This window comes from Leptodactylus fuscus, chromosome 2 (assembly GCF_031893055.1).
Source record: "Leptodactylus fuscus isolate aLepFus1 chromosome 2, aLepFus1.hap2, whole genome shotgun sequence".
NCBI lineage: Eukaryota > Metazoa > Chordata > Amphibia > Anura > Leptodactylidae > Leptodactylus > Leptodactylus fuscus.
This window is the reverse complement of record NC_134266.1, coordinates 55,700,147-55,717,135: the sequence shown is the minus strand read 5'-3', so window position 1 is coordinate 55,717,135 and position 16,989 is coordinate 55,700,147. Positions and strand designations below refer to the sequence as shown.

Here is a 16,989-nt window from a genome sequence, read left to right as displayed (position 1 = left end):
AAGCTGTGCTCTGATGAATAAACATACAGTATGATGACTCTTAGTCTATGAAGTTGTGCCTTCTACACTAAAAGAAAAGAGGAAAGGCTCAACACAAGATTTTATATGGCTAAAAGCAAGATGTTTAGCTAAGGTTCCTGTAACTTCAAATCAAAGCTCCTGGGATATGTGAAAGCACATGTAGTAATACAGTTACAAAAAGACATGCATGAAATAGTATAGCATCTAAATACAGATATAAGAAAGCAACAACAAGGGTTCAAAGGGTTGTGGTAAACTAGATACTACCCTGATTCCACAATCTAAGGAGTGACTAGATATAATACATAAGGAAATAATCATTTTCAAGTTAGGTTTATTAAAAAAATTATAAAATAAAAAATAATGCATTATTATTAGAGATGAGCGAGTAGTATTCGATCAAGTAGGTATTCGATCAAATACTACGGTATTCGAAATACTCGTACTCGATCGAGTACCACTCGCTATTTGAATGGAAAAGTTCAATGCAGAACCAGCATTGATTGGCCGAATGTTATACAGTCGTCCAATCAGCGCTGGTTCTTCTCCTACCTTTAGAAGTCTTTTCCGTGCAGCATCCCGCGGCATCTTCCGGCTCTGAATTCACTCTGCCAGGCACTTGTAGTGCGGGCATGCGCAGTCGGCTCTGCCCAGGCCCGATGCCTGGCAGAGTGAATTCAGAGCCAGAAGATGCCGTGGGATGCTGCACGGAAAAGACTTCTCGGAGGATCCAGCCCGACCCTCACTCGTGGACTTGGTAAGTATAATTTGATCGAACGTTGCCTACCCCTGAAACAAGCATTTTCCCCCCATAGAGTATAATAGGGTTCGATATTCGATTCGAGTAGTCGAATATTGAGGGGCTACTCGAAACGAATATCGAATCTCGAACATTTTACTGTTCGCTCATCTCAAATTATTATGACTTAAGAAAATCTGCTAGGGGTGAAGATTTAAAAGGGTTGAAGTTTAAACCTAAAAATACAGTCTAAATAAAAAAATATAATATATAATGTATAGTCATAACATTTTTGTATACTATTCTATAACACCAATAAAACAACCTATTTTTCATTATAATAACTCTGCTCTTTTGGAGATCTATGACTTATATCTTAATTCTTATATATAGGAAAAAATTCAGAATAGAGCAGCAATTTAAATTCATTGTCACTTTTCTACATGAGCGTACATACTTCTAATGCGATTCTTCAATATGTTACAATGACTTGAAAGGAAGCACTTCAATAAAAAGTATTCAAATAAGAAAAATAGAGGTGACTTGTAATACCAAATATAGTCTGTAGACAAAAGTTGTTTTTGTGGGAAAGAGCATGCAATCCTTTTCAATCTCAGACCTATTCAGCCATTACTTATTCACTTTGCGATGAACTGTCTATATGACAGAATCTGCCTCTTCTTATTCCTTTAATATAAGTTATCATTATTTCCATGGATTGTTTTTGAAGGTCTTTGTGTAGGCATTTACACATCCTTACACAGGAGGTTATTACGTCTTTTGTATACAGTTCTGTCCATTTAACAACTAACTTTCACTTACAAAATGTTGCTTATATTTTTCTTTATCAAAGTGTTATAGATAGTCTTAACCTTGGTGTAACAGACAAGTCATAAATTGAAAGAGAAGATGAAACACCCGAAGTTGTGAAATTTAAAGGTCAGGAAAATCATTTACTTGGTTTGTGATAGAGCAAGACATATATAATGTGGACATAGAGTGTTGACTTGAACACATGAGCAATGATTGTATACTGTTTATTATTCATACTATATATATAGGCTTTGCTTTCATATATTTATAATTTGTATTTGCTTCAGAAACATATCTTATTTTATTCATGGGCCCTTTTAATCTTTGTGAATGTTAGCCTAATGTTCTGCAAAATTTGCCAACATTTTTGAATTCCATATAACAGGTTTGGTCAATGAATTGCTGTATGGTAAAGGTAATCACTAGAGATGAGTGAGTAGTACTCGATCAAGTAGGTATTCAATCAAATACTACGGTATTCGAAATACTCGTACTCGATCGAATACCACTCGCTGTTCGAATGTAAAAGTTTGATGCAGAACCAGCATTGATTGGCCGAATGCCATACAGTCTTCTCCGTGCAGCTTCCCCGTGGTGTCTTCCGGCTCTTCATTCACTCTGCCAGGCATCGGGCCTGGGCAGAGCCGACTGCGCATGTCCGCTTGTAGTGCGGGCACGTGCAGTAGGCTCTGCCCAGGCCCAATGCCTGGCAGAGTGAATGAAGAGCCGGAAGACGCCGCAGGGACGCTGCAAGGAGAACACTTCTCGGAGGATCCAGCCCGACCCTCACTCGTGGACTTGGTAAGTATAATTTCATCGAACGTTGCCATAGGGTTCGATATTCGAATATTGAGGGGGTACTCGAAATGAATATCGAACCTCGAACATTTTACTGTTCGCTCATCTTTAGTAATCACAAAAACCACATGCCCCATGCTATGTTTCCAATTATAGGACACAATCATAATTGTCATACCCAGACCTCCAAACCCACCCGGATCTACTCTCACTCCCAGTTATCATTGAATTGCATATTAAACTAGTCCATAATACCATACTCATATAGGAGACCAAAAATTTGAGAAATAACCCAGTTTTGCTTATATGATGTTTGCCATCATAAATAATGAAACAAACTTCTGCAGCAGAATATATTACTGCATCGTAATATCTTATCACAGAAGACAAAAAACGCCAATGAAAAGTCACTGAAGAAAACCCGGATTTCTACCTAACAGCGGCGTGGAGAAGACATCTAAAGGTAGGAGAAGAATAGCCTTTCTTAAGGCTATTTGTACATGTTAGTAAGAAAAAAAAGAGTATCCAATGATATGATCCCTTTAAAAACCCAGCTCATTCTGGACATTGTTGCACTCAGAAAGCAAAGACCAGTAGACACTGGCAGTATTGGAACTGGAGCAGTATAGCGATTAGTAATGGAGACATACTTTGTGATGTTAATACCTTGAATTGGAGACATTTTTAATATATTTTTAATTTAAAGGATAATCCCTTTAAAGAGTGTTGCAAAATATGATCTTCTGGTATTGCAGCTCAGCCCCATTTGATTGAATCGAAGTGTACTACCAGAGAGTAACACTGTTTCTAGAACAAGAATCAGACTTGGAATTTCATACAACTCCTTTAAGTGTTACAACATACTTTATCAGAATTTTTCTACACTATTTGTAACATTCAGCCAACTTCTAAATGCAGAACAGTGTACTTGTGTTTAAAATAGTTAGGCAAATTACAGTCTTCAATTTCCATCTCCCATGATTCATTCTTCTTACCTTGAAAATACTGTATGCTAAAAAAAGTTTTTATTACTGTACTCTAAAACTCAAAAGAAGATGAAGAAACTAAGAACTAACCATTGCTAATTACTCCATTATAACACAATTCTTAGCTGTGGAAAGTATAACAAGGAAAATGCTTGTCCATTTGTCACAGATGTTTTTGAAAGCTGAGTTAATTTAAACAAAGGATTTGCAAGTGCTCCATCGGTTCTAGTCCTTTGTGTTCCACTTTTCTCCATTTATCTTTTGTGACTTTTTATGTAGAAACCATCATTTAAACTACTTTTTCTATTGTCGTCTCTTTCATTTTTAAATGGAGCAGAAACTTTATAGCCTTTTACTGCAAAAAAAAAAAATAAAACTATGGAATATAGCAGAGCCTAATTATACCAGCAAGATTATTCACTGTATTTTTGGATGATGTTCCTATGAAACAGATTAAAGAAGACTTCTCACCACTTGGGGCACATGCGGTTTTATATATTGCTAGAAAGCTGACAGTGCACTGAATTCAGCGCACTGTTGGCTTTCACGATCTGTGCCCCAGATGAAGAGCTATTGGTGCCGGTACCGTAGCTCTTCACCGTCACAAGGGCGTTTCTGACAGTTAGTCAGGATCGCCGTTCCTCACAGCAGTGCCTATAGCGCTGTACTGTGAGAGCGAGGAGGAATGCCTCCTCCCTCCCCTCCTGATAGTGCTCGACCATAGATGAGTACTGGTGAGGCGTTCCTTCCCACTCTCACAGTACAGCGCTATAGGCGCTGCTGTGAGGAAGGGCGTCCCTGAGTGACTGTCAGAAACGCCCTGTGACGGTGAATAGCTACGGTACTGGCACTGGTAGCTTTTCACCTGGGACACAGATCGTGAAAGTCAACAGTGCGCTGAATTCACTGTCGGCTTTTAGCGATATATAAAACCGCATGTGCCCCAGGTGGTGAAAGGTCCTCTTTAAATAACATATATTTTAAATTGTGCTTTTGTAATGCTGGTAATATTTCAGTCAGAATTTGATATTGATGTCTGTGATTATTATCGTCATCATCATTTATTAAAATCTACATATTTTAAAGCTAAAACCACAGCCGTACATATAACAGGTATACTTCTTAGTTCTCAAATAGTGTAAATATACTTAATAATAGTTCTTTAACAGTCAATATGTTAGGAAAGCAGTTTCTTTTAAACTATATAAAATGTAATAAAATGTCGGTGATCTAAAAGTAACATAAAAATGCGCAACTAAAGTCCTGAATCATCACAGATTCGCACTCATTAAAACGTGATAAAGTTGTCATTACAAATATTAAATCAACAAAATATAGAGAAGAGAACGATAGAAAGAAAAAGAGTTCCAACAGTTTATGAAAATCGAAATATAAGATGTTATTTTATATACGGCAGTGCACAAAAATTGACACAATTAAAAATATATATATATATATATATATATATATATATATATACCGATGTGTCCCCCTCATCTGAGCATATCAAAAGTCAAACAGTATTTCTAAGAACAACATGATTTAGTAATAATTTAGTTCCAAGTGATAAACTATGGATCTTTTTTGTGTCTATGTGTGGTCACTCTTTAATGGCTTTTGTTATCTTGCCTCCATATTGTTCCAAATTTGATGTGAAATTAGATTCCATAACCAAATTGGAGATCAGTTAAGTGCTGACACATCTGTACATAGTATATAAAGAATGCAAGGTATAAAAAATGTAATAAACAATAAAACTTTTTTCCTATGCATAACATAGTACACATGGCTACAACTTAATAAATAATTAAGGCGAATGTCTGTTTGTCACAAAGTGAATATATATCAGCAAGTCCCGAGATGGCATTTCTTAAACAGAAGACTTATAATGCAGAACATATTCAATAGGAATATGGAAGCGGTTGCCTGCTGTGTTTTTTATAGTATGGGCTTTTGCTTATAAGTATAAGAATCCTCCTACATTTGTAGGGGCTAACGCAAAGGGTTTTATGGATTTCAAAACACTTTGTAATAACCTTTGCACCTTTCTCAATCATTACATATAGAACAGTCTCTTCTTGTCTACATCAATATGTCTGTAAATATATATATATATATTTTTAAATAGATCTATAAAGGCTACAATAGAGTATGTGTAAAGTAGTGCTTGTGAGGGTGTCTGTCACCAGAACACAGAATATCAATCGCAGCATTGGCCACACACCGCTCGTACGGTCTACAGAGATCATCAGCGCGAATGCGCAGTCCCCCTTCCTGTCGCCCGGGACAATCTGTGGCATTTGTTTGGTTAATATGCTGGGTTCTGGTGGCAGATTCCCTTTAATGGAAGCTAGTCCAACCCTATAGAGAATGACCAATGTTCTGGAATATAATAAATTTATTTAAGCTACTGTATCTGTACTATACGTTATATATGTTAGATTTCCAAATGCTTATCCACATATATGTTTTTATAATTGGAATCTCCCTAAATAACGTTAGAACAAGGTTCATAATTGCAAAACATTGTAATAATATATAGAAATACGTTTCTGACTTACCTATCTGAGCTTCTTGTATTGTCAGTTTGTTTTCCAAGGGCTGGAGTAACTTTGGTGGTTTATCGGTGAGTGGAGCTGAAAGAACATCATATAATATTAATATTAGCCTTGTTGTCTTATAAATTATGAGTAATATAGCATATGAGTCATATGAAGATTTGGGAAAATTCCCATTGCTAGCTTTTTACTGAAGGGAGAATTTCCTATATTATGGAACCATATTTCTCTTCTAAAACTAACGTAACAAAATTAGCTTTTTTTCTCAAAAATTACCTGCAATGTTTGACACTATCTTAGCATCACAGGATCACTGTATTGCAATATAGTAGTTATATGCTAGATTGTTTCCATGGTTTTATTCCATTATTTTTATTTTATGTTTTTGAAATAAAGATCATTTATATATTTGTTGAGAAGAAATAGTTCTATACTGTACAGATAGTAACATAATGATACCGATACTATAAGAAGTACAAGTATTCCCTAACACACACAACCTAAAAATACCAAAATACCAAACAATAAATATGAAGCCAATATCTTGAAAATAAAAATTATTAATTAAAGATTAATTGCACTTATTTATTTTTATTTATTTATGCTTGCTTGTATAACGTCATCATATTCTGCAATGCTTTTACAGACATTGTGGTCACTGTCCCATAATATACATCCCCTATCAGTAAGTCTTTGGAGTGCGGGAGGAACACACACAAACACGGGGAGAACATACAAACACCTTGCAGATGTTGTCCTAGGCAGGATTTGAACCCAGGTCTCCAGCGCTGCAAGACAAACCACTGAGTCACCCTGCTGCCCACTTATTTACACAACCATATAATAAAATCCTATATACACTAAACACACTTAAAAACAATTCCTAATGAAGAAGCACCACAAAATGTGCATTGGAGAGTGGGATGGGGGACGTAGTTAAGCAAGATAATTCATTTGTTATGGGCATTTGCATTTGGTATATTTCTTGGACATACACATGTGTGCAGGCTTTGTAGGGCTTTTGTAGGTTTTGTGTAAAGTTTTGCAAGGCTCACATCTTGTTCAGATCCTACATCAAGCGTATATTTTGTATATTTCCAATGTATACCTTGGACAGAGAACTGCAATGTATCCCACTGTATAAGCATATAACACAATACATCACTAATAGGCTTTAAATATTAAAGAAAAAATGGAATAATGTAGTATACGATTCTACAGTATTTAATACCTCATAAATAACATACAGATATATTCCAGACTGATGGAAGGCAAGAGGACACTGTTTTGGCCTAGAGATGAGCGAACACTGTTCGGATCAGCCGATCCGAACAGCACGCTCCCATAGAAATGAATGGAAGCACCTGTGACGTTGAGTTTGCCGGCGGCCAGCCGGCGTCACAGGTGCTTCCATTCATTTCTATGGGAGCGTGCAGTTCGGATCGGCTGATCCGAACAGTGTTCGCTCATTGGCCTCCATCAGGTGAACAGAGTCCTATGGATAAGACCAGCATAGATGATACCACACCTACACAGCAGGTCAGATCCTTGGTGTAATTTTTATACCTGCACCATGCTAATTACAATGCCAGACAATTACTTTGAATTGTTGTATACAGACTAGAGGCAGCCCGACAGGCTTACAATCGTACAGTTTTCCCTCATAAACATATCCTTTAGCTCTGATATTGTTCTCACTTACTTATATCATCGTTATGTTCACACATACAAAGTTTCATTCCATTCCAATGAGTGTGTACAAAGAAAATCACCCTCCTATAGAGCAAATTACACTTATAAATCATTCTGCAAGGAACACAAAAATGTTTGTGATTAGAGATGAGCGAACAGTGTTCTATCGAACACATGTTCGATCGGATATCAGGGTGTTCGCCATGTTCGAATCGAATCGAACACCACGTGGTAAAGTGCGCCAAAATTCGATTCCCCTCCCACCTTCCCTGGCGCCTTTTTTGCACCAATAACAGCGCAGGGGAGGTGGGACAGGAACTACGACACTGGGGGCATTGAAAAAAATTGGAAAAAGTCATTGGCTGCCGAAATCAGGTGACCTCCATTTTAGACGAATAGTGGATTTCAAATCCGGGTCATATGAGAATGTGAACTTTGTGACTATGAGACAGGGATAGCTGTACAGGCAGGGATAGCTAGGGATAACCTTTATTTAGGGGGGAATGTTATTAAAAATAACTTTTTGGGGCTCTATCGGGTGTGTAATTGTGATTTTTGTGAGATAAACTTTTTCCCATAGGGATGCATTGGCCAGCGCTGATTGGCCGAATTCCGTACTCTGGCCAATCAGTGCTGGCCAATGCATTCTATTAGCTTGATGAAGCAGAGTGTGCACAAGGGTTCAAGCGCACCCTCGGCTCTGATGTAGGAGAGCCGAGGGTGCACTTGAACCCTTGTGCACCCTCAGCTCTGCTACATCAGAGCCGAGGGTGCGCTTGAACCCTTGTGCACACTCTGCTTCATCAAGCTAATAGAATGCATTGGCCAGCGCTGATTGGCCAATGTATTCTATTAGCCTGATGAAGTAGAGCTGAATGTGTGTGCTAAGCACACACATTCAGCTCTACTTCATCGGGCTAATAGAATGCATTGGCCAGCGCTGATTGGCCAGAGTACGGAACTCGACCAATCAGCGCTGGCTCTGCTGGAGGAGGCGGAGTCTAAGATCGCTCCACACCAGTCTCCATTCAGGTCCGACCTTAGACTCCGCCTCCTCCGGCAGAGCCAGCGCTGATTGGCCGAAGGCTGGCCAATGCATTCCTATGCGAATGCAGAGACTTAGCAGTGCTGAGTCAGTTTTGCTCAACTACACATCTGATGCACACTCGGCACTGCTACATCAGATGTAGCAATCTGATGTAGCAGAGCCGAGGGTGCACTAGAACCCCTGTGCAAACTCAGTTCACGCTAATAGAATGCATTGGCCAGCGCTGATTGGCCAATGCATTCTATTAGCCCGATGAAGTAGAGCTGAATGTGTGTGCTAAGCACACACATTCAGCACTGCTTCATCACGCCAATACAATGCATTAGCCAGTGCTGATTGGCCAGAGTACGGAATTCGGCCAATCAGCGCTGGCTCTGCTGGAGGAGGCGGAGTCTAAGGTCGGACTTGAATGGAGACTGGTGTGGAGCGATCTTAGACTCCGCCTCCTCCAGCAGAGCCAGCGCTGATTGGTCGAGTTCCGTACTCTGGCCAATCAGCGCTGGCCAATGCATTCTATTAGCCCGATGAAGTAGAGCTGAATGTGTGTGCTTAGCACACACATTCAGCTCTACTTCATCGGGCTAATAGAATACATTGGCCAATCAGCGCTGGCCAATGCATTCTATTAGCTTGATGAAGCAGAGTGTGCACAAGGGTTCAAGCGCACCCTCGGCTCTGATGTAGCAGAGCTGAGGGTGCACAAGGGTTCAAGTGCACCCTCGGCTCTCCTACATCAGAGCCGAGGGTGCGCTTGAACCCTTGTGCAGCCTCGGCTCTGCTACATCAGAGCCGAGGGTGCGCTTGAACCCTTGTGCACACTCTGCTTCATCAAGCTAATAGAATGCATTGGCCAGCACTGATTGGCCAGAGTACGGAATTCGGCCAATCAGCGCTGGCCAATGCATTCTATTAGCCCGATGAAGTAGAGCTGAATGTGTGTGCTAAGCACACACATTCAGCACTGCTTCATCACGCCAATACAATGCATTAGCCAGTGCTGATTGGCCAGAGTACGGAATTCGGCCAATCAGCGCTGGCTCTGCTGGAGGAGGCGGAGTCTAAGATCGCTCCACACCAGTCTCCATTCAGGTCCGACCTTAGACTCCGCCTCCTCCAGCAGAGCCAGCGCTGATTGGCCGAATTCCGTACTCTGGCCAATCAGCACTGGCTAATGCATTGTATTGGCTTGATGAAGCAGTGCTGAATGTGTGTGCTTAGCACACACATTCAGCTCTACTTCATCGGGCTAATAGAATGCATTGGCCAGCGCTGATTGGCCGAATTCCGTACTCTGGCCAATCAGCACTGGCTAATGCATTGTATTGGCTTGATGAAGCAGTGCTGAATGTGTGTGCTTAGCACACACATTCAGCTCTACTTCATCGGGCTAATAGAATGCATTGGCCAATCAGCGCTGGCCAATGCATTCTATTAGCGTGAACTGAGTTTGCACAGGGGTTCTAGTGCACCCTCGGCTCTGCTACATCAGATTGCTACATCTGATGTAGCAGTGCCGAGTGTGCATCAGATGTGTTGTTGAGCAAAACTGACTCAGCACTGCTAAGTCTGCATTCGCATAGGAATGCATTGGCCAGCCTTCGGCCAATCAGCGCTGGCTCTGCCGGAGGAGGCGGAGTCTAAGGTCGGACCTGAATGGAGACTGGTGTGGAGCGATCTTAGACTCCGCCTCCTCCAGCAGAGCCAGCGCTGATTGGCCGAATTCCGTACTCTGGCCAATCAGCACTGGCTAATGCATTGTATTGGCGTGATGAAGCAGTGCTGAATGTGTGTGCTTAGCACACACATTCAGCTCTACTTCATCGGGCTAATAGAATGCATTGGCCAGCGCTGATTGGCCGAATTCCGTACTCTGGCCAATCAGCACTGGCTAATGCATTGTATTGGCTTGATGAAGCAGTGCTGAATGTGTGTGCTTAGCACACACATTCAGCTCTACTTCATCGGGCTAATAGAATGCATTGGCCAATCAGCGCTGGCCAATGTATTCTATTAGCGTGAACTGAGTTTGCACAGGGGTTCTAGTGCACCCTCGGCTCTGCTACATCAGATTGCTACATCTGATGTAGCAGTGCCAAGTGTGCATCAGATGTGTAGTTGAGCAAAACTGACTCAGCACTGCTAAGTCTCTGCATTCGCATAGGAATGCATTGGCCAGCCTTCGGCCAATCAGCGCTGGCTCTGCCGGAGGAGGCGGAGTCTAAGGTCGGACCTGAATGGAGACTGGTGTGGAGCGATCTTAGACTCCGCCTCCTCCAGCAGAGCCAGCGCTGATTGGTCGAGTTCCGTACTCTGGCCAATCAGCACTGGCCAATGCATTTCTATGGGGAAAAGTTAGCTTGCGAAAATCGCAAACTGACAGGGATTTCCATGAAATAAAGTGACTTTTATGCCCCCAGACATGCTTCCCCTGCTGTCCCAGTGTCATTCCAGGGTGTTGGTATCATTTCCTGGGGTGTCATAGTGGACTTGGTGACCCTCCAGACACGAATTTGGGTTTCCCCCTTAACGAGTTTATGTTCCCCATAGACTATAATGGGGTTCGAAACCCATTCGAACACTCGAACAGTGAGCGGCTGTTCGAATCGAATTTCGAACCTCGAACATTTTAGTGTTCGCTCATCTCTATTTGTGATGATTCTCTGTAAGGGCACTGTGTCTTACTTTAACAAAGACATACCCAACTTCTGCTTCAATAACTTTTCACTCGATAGTGGATCGTATTATTAAGCAACCTACTTCTCTTTTGAAATCAATAGATCCGGATATAAAAAGAACAAACCCTTAGCGGAAAACTAAACAACAGATGGCACTTGCCAGTATCACTAATAATCAAAGAGAACAGCTGCTTGGATCACTTTTACAGTACGCAATGATAAAACATTGTATTATAGGGGATTTTGATCATGTTTCATTCTCTTCGGGTCACTTTTATTATCTCACCATTTTAACTATCGATGACTACATTTTGAAAGTCCAGATTTATATTATATTATATTATTCTATGTTAATATATTTCATCACATTTCAACTAAATATATGTGATGCCTTGGTTAAATATCTCTTACCTATTGAAATATTAACCTTATCCTATTAGTCTTAGCAAACCTATATGTCGTATTTCGTCATTGTTTTGTCTTTACCTTCATAGTGCCCCCAAGTGCTGCATCCTTTGCCTCAATGTACTATACTGTAGGATGATAAGATAATTTATGTTCTCTTTGTTACAGAAGTAACTACTTTTCTCTCTTCTGAATTTATTGTATGCCTTTGATCCCTAAGTAAATGTATTATGCCATTTGCCATATGAAACTTCTATAATCTCTTTCCTATGTATCCTGAATTATTGTGTATTTAGACATATATTATATAGTATTGGTTAAACACACAGAGCTTCCAAATCTTTCATATGTAGCTTTAAAAATTGTTCCGTTCTTTTTTTTTTTTTTTTTAATGAGCCAAAATGAAAATCACAAGGGTGGTACCTGGTACAGTAGATACGAAATTTCATCCATAGGCAAATGTGCATTAGGTGTGTACACCTCTCATGTGGTTGAGCTCATTGTAGGCATTGCATACATTGATCTCATATCTCCGCACTGGAAGCAATAGTTCCACTTTCCTCTAAGAGGGGAAGAACCAAGACTGTGTTCAATTGAAGGGATTCTCATCCAGGATGCCAGTGCTCCAGTAATGGGTACTGGTCATTGAAAATGTATCCATGGAGAACAAAAGTATTAAAATCCACTCAAGGTTTATTGGGTATATACAACGCGTTTCACACCATCCTGGCTTCCTTCGTCAGGAATAACTTATAGTGCTTACAAAAACATACAAATATACATTATATGTATGTACTGTACATCATGCCTGACAAAGACACCAGGATGGTGGGTATCTTTTTAAAGACTTTATACTGGACCATTGACATCCTGGATGAGGACTTTTTTCTTTTGAATAATTTGCTAGTATGTATCAAAACAATGCAACCACAGCAGTATAATCATTGATTCTCAGAAAGTGTGTGTGTGTGTGTGGGGGGGAAGTAACTTAAGAGAAGACTGGTTGGGCTGAATATGATTGTGTTACTTCTATGTTTCTACAATGGATCCTCTAAAGAGCAATCTGATTAGCACTGGCTAGACTGGGTGTGAAATCTAATGGTTTTCCAAGTTTTCATCCTTTAACTATTGTGTAGAGATGTGGACTTGGCTGTTAAGAAACCCTAGGTCTCGGTATTCTGAATAGTCTCCTGCAGACAGTGGTAGCATAGCAGAACATGAAGTCAAGCCAAGGATGTTCGTAGATAATCAACTAAGGACTAAACTCTAGCAACAACAGGAACAAAAAGGAAATAACTTGATCCTCAGGGGATAAGACTAAGGAAATACAAGGCGGAGCTAACTATATCCACGGCTGTGTCCAAAGCCTCCCACCCACATTGCTTTTCTGTTGTACAGTGAAGAAAGCAAAAGAAACCAAACTACACCAAAATCCAAGGCAATATGTAACAGGTTCTGTGATATATAACTATAAGCATTTTATATACATTTGTAAGACTTTATACTCTCAGCTCCTTTTGTGCATTAACCCCCTAGTAAAATGTAATTATATATATATTTTAGCCATAGGAATAATACCTCCATAGACTTATTATGGTGGTCCTCTATTGTAACTACTGTATAATTTGTATTTATAACTTAGTCCATTAGGGGTGTATAGAATAAATTCTGCAAAGGTTCTGCCAAAGCTGCTATCACTCTTAGAAAACGTTGCCCTACATTACATGTAATACAGATGGTAGTTGGACATTTTGTGATGCATCCCCTATAATACCCTGTAATATACATGTTCTATTAAACAAAGTCAAATGGGTTGTAAATTCAGTAAAATTAACATCTGTTTTGCTAATCTTTTGGAATAATACTATAGATAGTATGGTAGAAGGATGCAATAATATGTTTTGTTCCGGTAGGTTTAGCAAATAGGTTATTGCCATCGTATGCACATGACCTCTAAATATGTCATTCTAAATATACCTCTCTGATTGTAATTGATATTGTCAGCTAATGCAGTCAAGCACTTTGTACAGAGGCTAAAATAAGGCACATTGTTTTTCTAGAATGCTGGTTCTTCCTTGTTGTAATCTAAAGCTATCTCTGTGGGTTGCCAACAAGTGCAAGAACATTAGAAGAGGAATAAGAAGAACACTGTAATCCTAATAATCAAACCGCATGTAGCCATTCATTTCAGTAGACACACTGTACAATAGAAGAATCTGACTTCACCGTCAAGAACTTTTCCAAAGTTTAAATGCACTTCTAATACATTGTATAGTATTTTACCTTAGCAAAGTTCAATATTACATATGCCATATATTAAATGGCTGATCATTACATAGCATAACATCAAAATGGTAAAATATATTTTCAATAAAAACAAAAAACTAAATGAAGATGGTACGGTTTTGTTCACAATATTTCTGTAACATTTGCATGAATTTTTATAGTGGCTGATACTTGTCTGTTTTCAGCACGCCCATAAAGAATTAAGGGAGCAGCAGGGCAAATGTGCCACTTGCCACTCAATGAGTATGAGGGAACCGCAACCCCACTCTCAGGATCAGTGGAGGTGTCAGTGGTTAGTCCCCAAAATGAGGAAGTTATTTATCCTATCAATACCAATAAGAAAGCTATGGATAAGTAGAACAACAGGTGATCACATGAATGGATGTCCATCCAATAACTATCACGGTGAACATCAGGGACAAAGAGTGGTGAGGCAGAGAGCTTGTCTAAGTGGTGAGGCGTTAGAGCTTGTCTAACAAAAAAACCAAAAAAACAAATAGAAAATGCACATATCAAAGATTTAGCCAGGCACCTTAAAGAAACCAATGCCTTGAGATATTTTTAACATGGTAAATGTCAACATAAACGTTGCTGTATCTTTACTTTTGAACAATTTCAACATACATACACACACACACACACACACTGTGAGTTTGTTGCTCAGAAAGCTGTGTTAAGGATTGTAGATAATGGGAACACCATCTAAAACCCCTACAATGAGCTCAAAGAGCACATTTCTAAATTCCTGAAATTCACACTACTCAAACTACATAATGATAAGAACAAGCGCTACACAGACACTTAATACAAACCTATAGATTGAGACTTAGAGATCCAAAGAATTGTCATTGGAATCCTAAATAATGATGTTGGGTCAGTGATTAATTCATTCAATGTTGTATTGTGTATTTGTAAACTTTACAAATGTATGTACAGGATCTATCAGTTTATGTATGTATATATGTATGTATCTGTCTATTTTAAAATTACCGACCTGATATTCCATAAAGCGTAAGGGCCCCTTCACACGGAGTAAACGCTCGTGTATTTTGGCAAAATACACGTGTAAAAATAAGACTCCCATTGACTTCAATGACATTTTACACGTGTATTTTGACGTGTATTTTGACGTGTTTTTTTACACGTGTAAAAATAAATGCCATTGAAGTCAATGGGAGTCTGATTTTTACACGTGTATATTTTACACGGGTATTTTGCCAAAATACACGCGCGTTTACTCTGTGTGAAGGGGCCCATAAGCATAGCCCCATAACAACTTTTATAACTAAAATTTTAGTTATAACCAGCTTTTCATAAATAAATCTTGTACTATGTAGTATTGTATTGTCTTCCAGATAAGATGTGCTAGCTCCTTGGAATGAGACAATAAATCAACCGGCTGGCCGCAACCTCCTCTTCCCTCTTCCCTTCTCCGTAGAGTTCTACGTGTGAGGCAGGATATGGACATGGTTCTCAATGTAAACAAGAGTTAGATTGAAGATAAGGAGGAGTTGGTGAAGGAAATAGATCTCCTTAATAAGATATATTAGAAAGTTTCTTCTATTCACCTGTGCTATTTTTATTCACAAAAAGTTGTTCATAATTGTATAGATAGTATAGATTACTACTAGAGATGAGCGAACAGTGTTCTATCGAACACATGTTCGATCGGATATCAGGGTGTTCGTCATGTTCGAATCGAATCGAACACCGCGTGGTAAAGTGCGCCAAAATTCGATTCCCCTCCCACCTTCCCTGGCGCCTTTTTTGCACCAATAACAGCGCAGGGGAGGTGGGACAGAAACTACGACACTGGGGGCATTGAAAAAAATTGGAAAAAGTCATTGGCTGCCGAAATCAGGTGACCTCCATTTTAGACGAATAGTGGATTTCAAATCCGGGTCATATGAGAATGTGAACTTTGTGACTATGAGACAGGGATAGCTGTACAGGCAGGGATAGCTAGGGATAACCTTTATTTAGGGGGGAATGTTATTAAAAATAACTTTTTGGGGCTCTATCGGGTGTGTAATTGTGATTTTTGTGAGATAAACTTTTTACCATAGGGATGCATTGGCCAGCGCTGATTGGCCAGAGTACGGAACTCGACCAATCAGCGCTGGCTCTGCTGGAGGAGGCGGAGTCTAAGATCGCTCCACACCAGTCTCCATTCAGGTCCGACCTTAGACTCCGCCTCCTCCAGCAGAGCCAGCGCTGATTGGCCGAATTCCGTACTCTGGCCAATCAGCACTGGCTAATGCATTGTATTGGCGTGATGAAGCAGTGCTGAATGTGTGTGCTTAGCACACACATTCAGCTCTACTTCATCGGGCTAATAGAATGCATTGGCCAATCAGCGCTGGCCAATGCATTCTATTAGCTTGATGAAGCAGAGTGTGCACAAGGGTTCAAGCGCACCCTCGGCTCTGATGTAGCAGAGCCGAGGCTGCACAAGGGTTCAAGCGCACCCTCGGCTCTGATGTAGCAGAGCCGAGGGTGCACTTGAACCCTTGTGCACCCTCGGCTCTGCTACATCAGAGCCGAGGGTGCGCTTGAACCCTTGTGCAGCCTCGGCTCTGCTACATCAGAGCCGAGGGTGCGCTTGAACCCTTGTGCACCCTCGGCTCTGCTACATCAGAGCCGAGGGTGCGCTTGAACCCTTGTGCACACTCTGCTTCATCAAGCTAATAGAATGCATTGGCCAGGGCTGATTGCTAAGCACACACATTCAGCACTGCTTCATCACGCCAATACAATGCATTAGCCAGTGCTGATTGGCCAGAGTACGGAATTCGGCCAATCAGCGCTGGCTCTGCTGGAGGAGGCGGAGTCTAAGGTCGGACCTGAATGGAGACTGGTGTGGAGCGATCTTAGACTCCGCCTCCTCCAGCAGAGCCAGCGCTGATTGGTCGAGTTCCGTACTCTGGCCAATCAGCGCTGGCCAATGCATTCTATTAGCCCGATGAAG

At 40.5% G+C, this 16,989-nt stretch overlaps 1 protein-coding gene across 2 annotated transcripts in view; it reads right to left on the bottom strand.

The window, feature by feature from the left end:
• IL1RAPL1 (interleukin 1 receptor accessory protein like 1) overlaps positions 1–16,989 on the bottom strand; it is a 1,300,731-nt gene that overhangs the window by 328,666 nt on the left and 955,076 nt on the right. For both annotated transcript variants that reach the window (XM_075263837.1, XM_075263838.1), the window contains exon 6: positions 5,919–5,993. In XM_075263837.1, the coding sequence (XP_075119938.1) occupies positions 5,919–5,993 (75 nt within the window). The remainder of the gene's footprint in view (positions 1–5,918; positions 5,994–16,989) is intronic.